The 15,431-nt window shown below is 42.2% G+C and overlaps 1 protein-coding gene across 4 annotated transcripts; it reads left to right on the forward strand.

The window, feature by feature from the left end:
- The first annotated feature begins 56 nt into the window (after positions 1–56).
- On the forward strand, positions 57–13,313 carry IL4R (interleukin 4 receptor). 4 transcript variants are annotated; one of them, XM_027891923.1, is made up of 11 exons: positions 57–143; positions 3,557–3,670; positions 6,446–6,584; positions 7,433–7,584; positions 8,594–8,748; positions 9,461–9,617; positions 10,038–10,137; positions 10,663–10,732; positions 10,872–10,948; positions 11,049–11,913; positions 12,022–13,313. In XM_027891923.1, the coding sequence occupies exons 2-11, from the start codon at positions 3,598–3,600 to the stop codon at positions 13,249–13,251; spliced, it is 3,018 nt and encodes a 1,005-aa protein (XP_027747724.1). In that variant the 5' UTR covers positions 57–143; positions 3,557–3,597; the 3' UTR covers positions 13,252–13,313. The 4 variants fall into 4 exon arrangements, with proteins under 4 accessions (XP_027747724.1, XP_027747723.1, XP_027747722.1 ...); XM_027891922.1 differs by having other exon boundaries at positions 11,049–11,895; positions 11,998–13,313; XM_027891921.1 differs by having other exon boundaries at positions 11,049–13,313.
- The last annotated feature ends 2,118 nt before the right edge of the window (positions 13,314–15,431 follow it).

The raw sequence follows: 15,431 nt of genomic DNA on the forward strand, positions 1-15,431 counted from the left end.
GCCCCCGATCATGCCCGTGGCCGGTCGGGCCCGCCCCGGGCCGCTCTTGTCCCGGTTTGGGCCGTGCTGGGGCAGCGCCGTGTGCGGGGCCAGAATCGCCCCAGGCTGGAGCGGGGCCTGGCGCGGGGGCCAGACAGGGCAAGGTATGTCCGGGGGTCGGACCGGCTCCCTCTCGTTATCCGCGTCTGGCGCGCCCTTTGTACGGTCTGTGTTTTCCTCTGCGCCGGGGTTGGGAAGGAAAGACGGGCTCTCCGTGCTCCCCCTGGAACTCCCCAGGGTCCCTCTCGGGCAGGCGGCCCCGGCCGAAGCCCACGGGCAGATGCGCTTCTCCTTCCTCGATGTTGTTTAACTCGAGTGTTCATTTTGCAATACTCTGGCCAGGACTGGTTGTAACTCCCCGAAATGCCCTTCCCGCCGGACGTGCTGCGGGACGGCCCCACCCGCCCCGGGCCGCGCTCCCGGCCGTGCCCAGGCCCGCAGAGCTCCGGGCCGGGGCTCGGCGCGGCGTCAGAGCGACCGGCGCTGGGCATTACGGGCCGGACGGGGTTTCTTTTCAAGTATTGATACAGAGTCTATTTGGTGATCCTTTTGCTTTGCAATATATCTCTTGTCTCGCTTTAATCTGCGGTTATAACCAGCGCTTTAAACTAAAAGAGTAAGATTAGATGTACTTCAGTTTTTAAAGGAGCCAGTTTTAAAAAGCTATACAATTGCAGCACAGCAATTGTGCATTGAGCAGTTTTGCATATAATATCTGACCTCTGTGGTATGAGCAGGAGTTACTCATTGAGCATAACAGTTTTGCAGATTGTGCCTGTTAATGAAATGTGACCCTAATTTCCTTAGAAGACCAGAAGTTAGTACTGTTTTTCTTGAGAGTAAATCAGATTGTATTGTTTTGAAGAAACAGAAATGGTAAAGTGATTAAAGCGTGTAACTTGTGCCAGTAATCATGCAGACCTGCTTCTAGCCCCGACAGAGATTTCTTTCCTAGCTTTGGGGAAGTCACCTATGTCTTTACAACTTACTTTCGTTACATACATTGGATTTATTAGGTTTACTGCAATTTTAGTATGCTCTGTATGTGTTACATACTTTCTTAAGATTGATATTTCATTATCTGATATAATGAAAAACCTAAAATGCAACAGGCAGAAAAGCTATAGACAGTTTAAAATTTTCTCCCTTTGCAGTTTCATTAGAGCTGTTATTTTCATCCCCGTGCGTGGATCTATTTGCCCATGGGGAGGTGGTTTTGCTCTGCCCTCTATTCATTCGGACGTGCTTACGTGGTCCAGGATTCTCTGCCAAAGTTCTGTGAGTTCCTTGGAACTCCGTCATGCAACTGTATTGCTTAATAGTGAAAAGCAAATGCTTCCTCTTTTGAGAACTCCAGGAAAAAGGAGGATTTGTTTATGCTGGAGAAGTTTGCTTTTTTTTTCCCTGAGCAGCAGCAAAGGTGCTTGAGTTCATTTCAAGAAATTTATTACTATGCTCAGTCACATTTTGTCTATTCCCAGAATGTGAAAAACTCAGCTCTTGAGTAATGGTTTTCTCGAGCATTTATAAGAAATTTATCTTTCTGGTATGTCTCTTATTGCTAGATGACTAGTAACTGCCCAAGAGAATGTCACGGAAGAGTTTCCATTCTGATCTTCTATTTTCACTAACAATGTCCTTATTCCTTAACCTCTAAGATGGAAATTTTACATGTTTAACTCTTAGAAGCTAGTTTTAAAGAGTGGTCAATCATGCATGTGGGAATGGGAGAAATACAGAAATGTGATTTTCTGACAAACTTGGATTGTGATAATTTGCCTTGGAACTGAATCTGACATGCTGAAGTAAAGATTGATCATAAGTGAAGAGCTAGTGCTTCTGAATAATCTGGAAAAATATTCAATTGCTGTATTTTGCAGTAGTTTGATTTATGTTGATTATTTATCAATAAAAGGTATGGTCTTCTTTGCAAAAAAAGTGAGATTTCTGTCACTAATTCAACTGAGGAAGAGTCTGGCTGTTGCCTACCTTGTGTTTAATGTATTTGAATACTTGACAACAAATCTTGAACAGCTGTCTTAGAGAATGTTACCAGTTTCAGGAGAAGTTCCCTGGGGTATATGGTGTTGGTGCTCTGCACATCCTCTCCTGGGTGCAGTGCCCACATGCATCCTGCCAGACGGTTGCTATGTTCTCCCTATGCTAATAACTAAAGAGTTTATATGGCAGCAGAGTTTCTGATCCCTCACCAGTTTCTCTCCTCTTATGTGCCGGTGGGATTTGCCTTTTCAGACGTGAAGGGTGCTCTGTGGTTGGGGCGGAGGATATCCATCTGCCATCCACAAATACCTTCCAATGATCTCTGCTACTTCAGAATCTGACAAAGCTTCTGCAGAACGTCCAACACCTCTCTCCTGCTGATGGAGATCTTCTGAGGAATTCTCTCCTCTTTACTCTCTCACACTGAGAAAATCATGAGGCTTTGAAATAAAAACTAATGTGCCACCTGGGAACTTTACAGAACTTAGCTCACTGACAGCAAGAACACTGTCTGGACATGGAGGTTAGAAAATTCTAAGAGCATGAGAGGAAGGGACCGGAAAGTTGTATGATAACAATGTGCTGCTGAACAAATTTTATCCCTCTTTATACTGAATGCAAAGCCAAAAGCATATGAGTTAGCATAACTTCACCTGCAAATACACCAAAATTTTAAATGCCTCACATCTATTTGTAGTGACTTGAAAGCTGGTAGCCATATTTTATGCAGAATATGGACTTCCACTAAGTGGCTGCATTGCGTCAGCAAAAAAAGTCTTGGGGAAACATGCTGCTTGGTTTTTTGGTTTTGGTTTGTTTTTTGGTTTTTTTTTAAAGTCCAAAGTTAATTATTTCACCTGTTTTCACTTTATCTAAATAAATGGCTTTACTATGCTTAAGGAATTCTAATAAGTAAAAGCTGCATAATTTTCCTTCTCCCAAGTTTAGCTGGTTATACCATGATTAGGTATGTGCTTTACAACCTCTAATTATTTGCTGTTTTAATGAGTCTGCATTCTGTTGGAGCAATGCTCAGAGTTCTTTGCTAACATTTTTTTCAAGAGGGTGATATCCATATTATCAACCTACAGGTGATAGGACTTGAGGAAAGCATTTTAGTCAATAGACCAGACACTTTATTCTTAAATTCTTTCACTTATCTGAGTAAAATCATAGGGCTTTGGTGACAATGTCACTGATTTTGGTCAAGTGCTTATGCTTTTAGTAGCTCGCATGCTAGCAGCTTGCCTTTTCTAGTAGGTGAAGAGAGTAGGTCCACTGCCAATGTCAGTCTTGTATCCTCTGTCATTAAAACTTCACAGAAAAGTCTTCTAGCTGATTTGTATTCTCCTTATTCTTCTACATGTCTCGTTCATTTTAGGGGCAGGGTGTGGGAAGCAGGCACAGCAGAGAATCTGAATCCCCACATCTAGCAGAGTGATAGGAAATACCACAATACATCCTTACCTTAACTAGCACAGGGATGTAAGCTCATAATAATGTTTGCTGTTGGCAGAACTGCATCACAGCTTTTCCTGCTGAACCAGACCAGTGTCAATGATGGCAAGACTCCCAAGTGCTGCGCCATATACCCTTTGGATCCTTTTCTTTTCATATACAACAAATGAAGGTAGGTTTGTCAGTATTTTAGATTATTATACTGAAGTTTTGATTGACAGCATTTTTCCATGACCAGTAGGCAATGCTATTACCACTAATTAACTACTATAAAATTTGTAACTTCAAATGTCAGAAATAACCTTATATTAGAATAAATTCTTAGATTTTTTTTCTTTACATTGAACTTCTCCATAGGGTCTAGAAAAATTAGAAATTTGTGGAAAGGAGAAACAGGTTTAGAAAGTCATCTCCTTCCGCATTATCTGATCTGCACTGGCCACCTCTGAGATGGGCTCAGTCGGTTAGAGCATGGTGCTCATAATAACAAGGTTGTGGGTTCCATCCCCTTACGGGCCGTTCACTTAAGAGTTGGACTCAATGATCCTTGTGGGTCTCTTCCAACTGGGAATATTCTGTGAAATCTGTAATGCCTTTGGGAGGCTTTCACTGCCTGGCCTCCTTCCCCAGGCACAGGAGGCCTGAGCTTCTCCTCTCTGGTATGAAGCACAGGCAGGAAAAACCGCTGAAGGAATACTGAAGTAATTCCTAATGAAATTCCTGAATTCTCTATGCCACCATGTAGTTGCCTGGATTTGAACAGATTTGGCAGGCCCTGGCTGTGACTTGTACCTGCGCAGGGGTGGAGGAAGAATGGGATCCAGAATGTCCCAGCTGTGCTGTCGGCCTGGCAGGAGATGTTGAGTCCGAGTACTGCTGGTTCCTTAAGGGTTATTTTGTCAAGTTCAACTAGCAGAGGCTGAATATAACCATGTTTTTTCCTTGCATCTTTTATGGTGTTTGATTACAATTTAGATATATCAAGTCATGGTTTTCAGTAATGCCTTTTTATTCTCTGGGAAATGAATGGTACATTTTGCTTGCTGTAATTTGTTTTACTAGTTTTGCAGTGTCTACAGTTTCTTAGGTCTCGTTTTGTTTTATGAAGCAAATCAAAATAGTTAAAAGACAATTTAAAATAACCTGTCTCTAAAAAAATGAAGATTTATTAGCTACTGTCTTATGTACTATGAAATAGTGCAGTTGAATTAAGGAGAAGCATCAAGGTTTGCAAGAGTGCATTGGTTTGGTTGTCTGATCTGGGTAATTCCACATTTTCTATAAATGATCTATATCAAAGTTTAATTTTACAGTGTTTTGTTTGGATTTGTTTGCCTAGTTAACTACATATTTTAAAGTTTCTTCAACATGCTGTACTATTTGAGGATTAAACAAGAAATTCAATATTTCAGTTCCCTTTTTTAATAACGCTAACTCAAAGTAAGTTCTGTACTGTATCTAATTTCAAAAGGAAAGTCTCAAATATCTGAGGTTTAAAAAAAAATATGGTGTACCAGAGATGGAAAAGCGAGAAGGTCACAGCAAAAGAGTAGAGAATATAATTTGGAGTTCTGGAAAGACATGAGGACACTGAAAAGCAAGATAAAGTAAAGCTGTTAATCATCATAGCTTAACACAGCATGAAAAACTTCATTTAATTGAAGTATTCTTGAAAGCATAAGATCATTAACGCATTGAAAAATAATGTTCATCTTTAAAGGACTTAAAATGTTAGTACTTATGGCAAAAGTACATTTTAAAGTGGGGAAAAAAACCTACCAATAAAATCACAAATGGCAACCAAATATAAACAATACCAACAGGATAATGATTCTTTTAAAATAAAAAAGCATTGTGACTGCTAAACTGTTGCAGAAGTTTAACTTGCTGAGATGTAATGTAGGAAAGAAGGATTTATATTTGCACAACTTGTGCAAAAAAAGAAAGGTATTATTATTTCCAATAAAAGAGAAGTCAAACATCAGAAAAGGCAAGTAATTGTCTGGGATAATAAAAGTGTTAGCTATTTCTGACTGCTTCAGTGAGAAATGATTACACTCCAGTACCAGGGTTGGCTTACTGTTAGTCCCAAAACAACATGACCTTACTGTCACATAGCTCTTCCTCTTCCATTCCATGTCTCACTTATGTGGAGTGCATTGAAATAATAGAAAGTGAGGCTGGAAGGGATACCGAGGATTGTGTATTTTTTACTTAAATACTGACAGTGAAAGAGGTTATAAATTTGATCATGGGGAGTGCAGAGACTTTTGGCTTTCCTGTACCACCCCACCCCCCCCTCCCCCGTGCCTGGCACATTGTGACTCAGTCTCTCCTGGGCTCTGAATGCTCATAACAGTTGCAAGTAGAAGACAGAACAGGAAATACTGTGTGAAATGAAGAAAAGTGTATACTAGAAGAAAGTCTGTGGCGGGAAAATCATCTAGGCACTGGGGAGCTGCTCTGGGGAAGCAGAAGACATGCATTTGGGAAGCTTAGAGCCATTATAGGTAAAGCATGAGTCATGCCTGTAGACAGTGATCCTGGTCTTGACTGTTAATTATCTGCATTTTGGGTTTTGAGCCTTTTTTATTTAATAGATGGGATTATGTGGTTTTGTAATTAAATGCTGACATGTTTTACATAAAGCTATTGGAATTGGATCTTCTGTGCTTATAAGTCTGTGTTGGATGACTTGTGCCTTTTTATTTCAAAATTACTATTGCAGACTCTTTCTCTCCAAGATCATAGACGTTGTCTCCAGAAAGGTAGAGACAGTTGGTGACATGCCCCTCTTGCCATTTACTGAGACTCAAGAGATAGTAATGCTTTCAATTAATTTACAGGGGTTTGGTAGCTCTATTTAAATGTAAAAGCTAATGTTTCTACTTAGTTCAATTCATTCTTCTGATTCTCTTCCTTCTCACTGTATGCTTCTTCTCCCTAGTTATGACTGCAGGACACATACAAGAATTTGCATGCTTCACTGACTTTGACAAAGAGCTGGTTTGTCACTGGAAGGTGCCTGCACAAACTAACTGCTCCAAAGAATTCCTGCTCAGCTACAGCAAGGAGATTTCTGTGTCGTAAGTGCTTAATAAGATGTTACACTGCCATTGTTGGAGCTTCATATATCCTGTAGTCATTATTGGCTTTAAATCCCTCCCTCTACCGTCGGTGTCTGGGACAAAATGTAATTCAGATTATTCTTCTTGCCAGAAGTAAAATGGATTGCTTCAATTACCAGCACACTGTTCAGTGGCCTAATCTTCCACAGAACTCTCTGTTCTCTTAGTACAGAGGAGGGATCCTACTGGTAGGAGTGTTAGGGCTCTTACAACTTAACAAAACCCTCATTTCACGCAAAATTTTACCTTCTTCGTGAGAAATCGTAACTGATTTACCAGTCTGAAGCCTGTGTGAAAGGTACTCTCCCTTGGAGCCCAGGTGATTTTGTCTACGTGCAGTCTAACTCCATGTTCAGGCATAGACTGTGTGCCTATTCTGCAGCAGGACCAGTCACCATCTGCAAAAGAAGATCTGGGTTCTCCTGTCCCTCTCTGTATCATTTCAGCAAACCCACATCCAAATAACCTCACTCATACAATGCAGTAAGCCTATTCCTATACTGACAAGCTGTTAGTCTGCTTTTTCAGAGACTGAAGTGTGACAAAGAGTGGTAATTTTTCCTCTTGGGGTCAATCCTTAGCCTTTCTGTCAAGTTTTTTGTTTGTGCAATTCAGATATCCAAGGGGCGTCTGCAGAGGGTGGGTTGTTTGGGAATCTCAGTTTTGATTTGGAAACATTTCCTGGAACTGAGTGTGTTTGTCTCAGATTTGATTAGCTCTACACATTGGGAACCTTGATTTCACCTTTTCAAGGACTAGTGTGTCACACTCTCTAAACATCCCATAATTTTGTGCCTGTTTTTCAGAAACGTGTGTGTTCCTGAGAATGGAAAAGACAGTTTAAGGTGCACTTGCACGATACATTCAGATTATTTTGTGTCAGGCCTCACGTATGTTATAACCCTACAGTTTAATGGGACTGATATATGGAACTACAATGTTACACCAGCCCTTGTTGGTAAGAAATTGTTTAGATGTCTGGTTCCAGGCTTTGCAATCCTAGCTAACTCCTCAATGATGTTACCAGAGAAGTTTTTCCTTATCAGAGGTGGAAGGTGCCATGCTGGCTTAAATGCAAGATCTGTTTGTTTTAGGAATCTAATCCAGAATCAGGTTTCTAAGGAATGAGTATAAGTAATGGGGAAAGCAGGGAGTGATTCTCTCTCTAGCTGTACCTTCTCAGCTGTGAGGCAGCAGCAGTTTGGGGTCTTAGATTTTAATGTTTTTTACGTGTGACTGTAGAATTACAGGGTGAAGAGGAATGTGTTACTTTCAGTTTCTAGAAAGACACTAGGCTGTCCCTACTGAAACTCCTTCCGTTTCTGTCTCTGTCATACTCTGATATTTCATGCAAGTTAAATCATGCCACATGAACATAAGATTTTTTTACAGTAATTGCTGATAGATTATAAGTCAGTGATTAAAAGTGCATAAATCTGTTTTCTTACAGGACAGGTTGTAGATACAGTTCATGTCTCTCCCTAGGCTCCCAGTTTGGTCAGAACAGTGTGCGCATTGGTAACGCTTGTCACCTCAAACACTTGGAGAAATCACTCCCATACCTTAAGGCAGACCAAGGAGTTGGTTCACTTCAGAATACTAGGTTGTTGCTGCTGCTTATCAGCCAGAGAAGCAGGAACCTGCCTCGGTTTCCAGGAGACAGGGAGCCAGGACAGCTTGGCTGTTCCACAGCTGCTCCTGTCAGAGCGCAGGCTGTTCTCGTTTCTCCAGGCTGAAAGCTGCATCCAGTGCACCAAAAGGGTATACTTGCAGCTTGTTTAGCCAGCTTGAAGAATCAGTGCTTGTTAATAAATTCCTTAAAGCTGCTCTGGTTTGGCCTCTTTATCCTTGTGCTACAGCAGAATGAAAAGGGCTAAGTGCACTAACTGCGATGATATTCTGGTCTCTGGTGAATGCTTGTCACTCTGATCTCTCCGTGTTCTCCTTAATTGTATTTTAACATATAGTTAAGCCAAGGGCCCCCAAAAATCTTGCCATTGAGAAAGCTGAAAATGGTAATTTCAATCTGAGCTGGGAGGAGAGCTACTCTTCTCAATCCACGCTCTTTGGACAGCCGGTCATCTATGAACTGAAATACTGGAGGAAGCAGCACCCAATGGAGGTAAGATACAGCCAGTAGACGCTTCATTTTCAGTCTCTCTGGAGCTTTCAAGTTTAACAAGTACTCGGAAAAGCCTTGAAACCACTTCATGAATAATGGTGTAAGGGCCAGCAAGGGCAAGTCCCACAGTGTTCCTGATCATACAGAATCACGGACCATCCTGAGTTCCACAAGGATCAGCGAGTCCAGCTCCGAAGTGAATGGCCCATACAGGGGATTGAACCCATGACTTTGGCATTATTAGCACCAAGTTTTAACCAACGGATCTAATCTCAAGGTCACTTGCCCCAAGGTGATTCAGATGGGTGTTAAAGGGCTGAAACTGTTCAGACTGGCACCCCATAATGGTCTGCTGCTTGCAATAGTCAGAGATTGAAAATACAGTGCTTCTGATCCCTGAACTTCATTAGCTCCGTAGACATCAGGAAGCTGGAGGCTATTGGTGCCTCCAAGGAGCACTTGAGGCACCTAAGACCCCCTCCTGAACAATCCAGTGCTTTAGGGCTGGGCTGCTTCTGCTAGAAGAAGAACATGTGTGGTGGTATGTCACAGATACCTGCTGATGACAGCAAACTGTAGTATTACACACAGTTATTCAATTGCTCATTTGTGAAAGATCACTGAAACACATAACACTATTGGTATTTAGTTGCCATCACTAACCCTTCACCTTATAAAGAAATCAAAGTGAATTTTCTCACTTTCTTTTCAGGTTTCTGTAAAAGCAATTAACTACCAGGCAAAAAGCTTTGAGATTACTGCAAGCTCCTTGAGGAGGGGGTATGATTACGTTGCAAGTCTCAGGTGTAACTACACAGACTACCCGGCCTACTGGAGTGAATGGAGTGAAGAAGTTGAATTTCACTATGGTAATGCTGTCAGAAATAGCAGCTTGGGAAAAGGATGGTATAGTCTTCATATCCTGCTGCTCTCCTCTTGGAGTAAAGTTACAGAATCATCATGTTCGTCATTTTGTATGTAACATGAATACATCTGTAAAGGCTTCCAAAGACACTAAACCATAAAAAGGCAACTCCTGGGCCTCACAGTGCACATCTGATCTCCCAGCTCCTGCCACTCCCAAGTAACTAGTCACAGTACATTTGCTGGTCTCTGACACAACACACACCATCAGTGTTGCAGACCTATGGGGGTCTGTTGTTTATCTGCTGGAGGCTCAAAAGGAGCATTTTTTTAAGGTGCAGAAGAGCAGCAATGAATTTGGTATTGCCAGTGCTTTTATTCAGATGCACACTCACATGTAAATGTCTGGGTTTTTTTTTTCACAGATTATGAAGTGACAGCTGAAGACATTCTGCAGATGGCTGTGCCCATATCCTGCATACTGATCATGGCAGGATCTGTCATTTGCTACTTCTGTTTTACAAAGTACGTTTCATACTGGCTCAGGGTTTATAGAGTAACAGCTTACGCAGCTATCAGTATTGCTATTGATAAGCCAAATGTCTGCTAATACAGGAGCAGAGGTTTTATAAAAACTATTCACTTGCGCTCTGTCATTTTCTGAATAGTCTCTTAATCTTACTAGAATGGTCTTGTTATAGTATGGGTTTGTCAGTTTTGCTGGAGTTCCAGTAATGATGGTTAAATGTCTTTATTTCTTTTAAATTTTTTTTAGTGGTAGGTAGATCCTACCTGTTTTCACAGATAATTTCAAACATTAGAAGAAGATTAGGAGAACACGTGACTTGCGTAGTGCAGAGCAGTCACATACCAAACATACAAACATCTTTGCACTGGTTTAATGAAAAGCAGCACTTGGAGATGTACAGAACAAGCACTTCCTGTTGCTGCAATGCAGATGTGTAAGAGGGAGAGGAGAACAGAAGAGAGAAGTATACACTGATGAAACCCAAGTGGTCAAAGCAAACAATTTTCATTCTTCCCTTGCAGAGTGAAGAAAGAATGGTGGGATGAAATCCCAAATCCAGCCAAGAGCCATTTGGTTGTAAAAAATGTCAAGGTAATTTAAAAGCTTTGCAAAAAATACCTTTTCCTGATCACCAAAAGTAGAATGTGTAATAAGTGCTATTGTCTGTCTAGTGCAGGGGATACTAGATACAATTCATATGTGTCCTAAATCTCATTTGTGTCCTTATTAGTTTTCAGTTTTCTGCTACTTTGATGAAATTAAGTTCCCTTTCCATGACTTAAAGCAGACTCATATGGAAAAGCAAATGTAAGTAAGATATTAAAAAATACACATCTGCTTTACTGCATAAAGTAGTTTCCTGTTACATAAACATTAACTGTCCTTTCCTTTTGACTTCCAAAAACAGAAGTTGCAAGAACTGTCTGGCTCAAAGTTTGTCAAGCCAAAACTTCAAGGGAAAAGATAACATCAGAAATGTTGAGAAATCTTGCAGCTGCCACAGCAAGTGTGGAGAGTCATTGCCAAAAGGCAGCAATGCAGTTTTAACCCCTGATACAGCTCCCTTTGAAGACATTATTGAAATCTGTGAATGTTTAACAGACAGCGAGACTGGGAGCCAGGAAGAGACTGGCGATCAGATCACCACATTTGAGCCTTGTGAGAGCAGCATCGGTGCTTTCAGAGAGCACAATGAAGCACTAGCTAACATGTTTGATGCGCTCCTGGCAGATGAAAATAACATGCAAGATAATAAAGACCTAGACATCCTCACAGGTGAGAGGAAGACCTTCAAAAAACTTGAGTTGGAAAATCCATCACAGCGAAATCCAAAAGAAAGCGCAGCCCAGAATCAGCGGCCATGTGGTATTTCTCATACAACCTCTCTTTTCACCAAAGCCTCTCAAGATGACTACAATTGTAGTACATCCAGCAAGGAGTCAGAACTGTCGGAAGAATCCTTTGAATCTGGTTATCAGAGCTCCAGCATAAATTCTGCTTCCCTGGATGCAAGAGATCTTCAACAAATGGTTCATCAAAGCCTTTTTCTATGCAGTTCAGAAAGTGAGCAGGACTCTTGTGTCCTGATCCAGGAATCTACAAATAAACCGTTCTTTGGGACCAAAACAGACAGAATAAACAACGCTACAAACAAGAGTTTTGATACCCTTGTGTCTGCACCCATGAGGTTCTGTGGTTCTGCATATAAGAGCTTTGACTCCCTTTTGTCGCCATCTGTGGAGCCCGAGAGTTCTGCCTACAAGAGCTGTGACATCCTTTTGTCACCATCCCTGGAGCCCGAGAGTTCTGCCTACAAGAGCTGTGACATCCTTTTGTCGCCATCCCTGGAGCCCGAGAGTTCTGCCTACAAGAGCTGTGACATCCTTTTGTCACCATCCCTGGAGCCCTGTGGCTCTGCCTACAGGAGCTTCAATGCCCTCATGTCACACTCCATGGCCAGCAGTAGCCTGACTCTGTGCTTTGAAAGTGCGTGTTCCTCACAGCCTCCAAGACAATTGTCAGAGATACCAGAACACAGCTGTAGAGGTCAACCTGCTGGCAATGGGACATGTTACACCAACTACAGATCTCCCTACACTGAGCTTGACTTTCCAAACACCTGTTCAGAGCATACTGATTTTCCATCTTTCTCCACACGTGCAAATGAAGGTGCTTCAGCTTTCCTATCAGAGGAAGAAATACATAAGCAAGTAATATATCAAAATTTTCCAAAGAAAACCAATATAATTTCATGCCCTATTGCACCTCAGCGATCAAGTTATCAGCCTTTTGATAGTGCAGGTAAATGTAATGGTCCATACTGTGACAATGAGGTTATCTCATTACATGAACCCTTCATTGGTCTGTGCAACAATCTCAAAGAAGCACCTCCAGATACTGCAGTCTGTGAGCTTGACCTGAGAACAAAGGACTGTGTGTGTTTGACTGTTCAGAGTCCTGATTGCAGCATTGTCCCAGGTTTAGCCTCTAGTGAGAATGACACGCAGACCGTTAATGGCAGCCCTTGGATCGATAGCTGTAATGAGCTATCTAGTGATAGCAATGATGAAAATAGCAGCAGAGAGGAACACTGGTTGCATTTGTTAGAGCTGAACTGTCAAGATTTAAACAGCAGAGAAAGAACTACCCAGGGGACAAAACAGAACAGCTTTAACCCTACTGGCAAAGTAATGCAAGAGAGCAACAATAACAAACTGAATACTGACTGCCACTGCCACCCACACAACCACTTGAGGGAACTTGGAGATGCAGAGGGAAGTGAAGAGATGCTGAAGCATGTAGAAGGGAAGGGGAGTGGCTCAGCAGCCAGCTTACCAGCGTTGTTGGACAGCACTGAGCTAAACTTAGGCAGAAAAACTGCACAGCCCCTGGAGCTCCACATCTCAGACAAGCTGTCGCCTTGTTGTCTTGTGAATAACTCCAGTCGTTCTGATTCTCACACCATTCACAGTGAGGACTCCAGACTGGCACTTGCCATTAAAAAGAGACCAATAGAACTGTTAAGGGAAAACAAGAGGAAAAATGAGAAAAAAATTGAACTTGTGCAAGCCCTTGCCCAAGAGGACAACTGCTATATGGAAGTAGCTTAGCCACATTTGCTGAGAGCCGAGACTGAGTGAACCTTTGAAATAAACTGTATGGCAAATTGAAATGTTGCTTGTTATTTCAATCTTGACTGAAATGACGGCTGCCGTAGGTCACACATGATTCAGTGGGTTGTAGCACTAGTGCTTGCCTGGGACTGGCAGCCAGGATGTGGTGCAGGCCTCTGGGGACAGTTGGGAGTGGCACTCAGCAGCTCTACTATGTGAAGCCAGAGCTGAAGTGTGAAGCTGTGAGTGATCTCTAAAAGGGAGCAACAGCTACAGGAAGCAGGAGTTCTTAGTACAGTTCCTGTGGTTATTGCCTTGGCTATTTGTTGCTTGGGAAGCACACAACAGTGATGTGGAAGGTGCTGACACATGTGGAATTGGGACATAGGTGCAGGTCAAAGGGGATGTGACTGACTTAGTACACATCTTCCATAACTTACTTCTTTTGGGGGAGAGGCTGTTGTCCTGTGTGCCTCACCCTAGCATGGGGTGTATGTTTCCATACCTGCTCAATCAAGACATGGAATACAGAGTACTGTCGTTTGGGCTTAAGCAGTACTATTATTGGTCATTAGTTTCTTATTCTGTAAAAGCAAGCAGAATTACTTCATACTTCTGCAGCTGTAAATGGCATCAGACATTCCTAAGCAATGTTTTCCCAGAAAGCTTATCTAATGTGTGGTCCAACACCATACTTTCACGAAACATTTTTTTAGCTTGTTTTTGTCCAGTTGGAATGGGGATTATGCACGCAACTTAAAGGCTGTATATACTTCTTGTTAGATAATTATTCAAGAAATTTTACTGACAACTCTGAACTTCTCTACAGTGTTATCATATATTTTGGTATGGTAAATTCCACCCTAGTATGCTGGCAGTGGCACAAAACAGTTAAGAACCATTAAGTAATGTTTTGTGCATTAGAATGTATTCCCATTTGTAAGGAAGGAAACCATAATGCTAAACACAGCAACTGGTTTTAACATATTTTGTAAGTAAAATTTTTGTACTGCAAATCTCTCTTCCAAGTTGGCCAAAAGTTGGCCATCGATTTTACAACACTGAAAAAATGGTATGTAAGCCCAGGAAGGAGACCTGCAGTGTATCTGTATTTAGATGGGATAGTTAATATTTGTATAGGCACTGGGTTGTAGCTCACTTTCACTATGGTAGTGGTTAGTGGAAGATCTTCCTGCTCATAGCTAAGGTGCTGATGAACATGTAATTTATTTGTTTTAACCAAAAATGTCAGATTAAATTTTATTTTCACTTAGGAGAGGTTTCATTCTGTCAGAAATACTCTTTTCTTTACGTGAGGGTGATCACTGCTGTAGTTAACATCAGCACGAGTTCTGTGAGGTGGGAGGCTGTGAGACACACAGAGGAAGATGCTTTTTAGGACCTATCAGCCACAGCTGCACTGAAACAGTAAAACAACGGGATGCAGAGAGGCCATGGTCTGCCTCATAAGTAAGCTGACTCCACAAAGTCAAGTTTAAGCAAAATCCAAGAGTTAATACTGCTGCCTGGAATGGGTCACTCACTCTTTAGTAGCACAGGGATGTTCTGGGAGGTGCAGGGACATCAGTGGTGCTTTCTTCCCCTTCTATTCTTGTGCTCTTCCTTGTATTCTTTGTGAAATCCTGCAGAAAGGCTTGTGCTTGGCTGGAGAGGTCTGCTCAGGCCGGGATTGAAAAGCTGTTTGCTGTAGCACTTGATTCTCTGCTAAGCCCCAGCTCTATTCTTCCTTTCCCTGGCTTTTTTTCTTCTGCATAGCTATGCCCTCTGGTCTGCACATTTCCATCAGATGGCTTTGTGTGTGGAGGTATTCTTCCCTTTCTCTCCCTGCAGTATTCCTCTGGCGAAATTGAACTCTAACTCTTGGAGATGGGGGATCCCTGTTCCTATGCCTTCTTATAAACCAGAACTGGAGATGGGCAGCGGGGCTGGGGGACAGCTGTCTGGCTTCCCCTCGTCCTGCAACGGACACGAGGCCTGGCTACCGTGGGAGGTGAGTTCACGTTCCATGCTTCATCCCTGCCCTTTGCCATCCAGAGCAATTGCCAGGCTATGAAACCCAGGTAGGTTTCAAATGACAGGTTTCCATCCCAGACTAGTGATCTGCCTCCGGGGCAGTGTATGGGAGTTGTGGTTTTGGGCCAGCACTGAAGGATCTG

This window comes from Empidonax traillii, unplaced genomic scaffold (assembly GCF_003031625.1).
Source record: "Empidonax traillii isolate 1590-97213 ecotype Southwest subspecies unplaced genomic scaffold, ASM303162v1 scaffold335:size599443, whole genome shotgun sequence".
Lineage (NCBI taxonomy): Eukaryota > Metazoa > Chordata > Aves > Passeriformes > Tyrannidae > Empidonax > Empidonax traillii.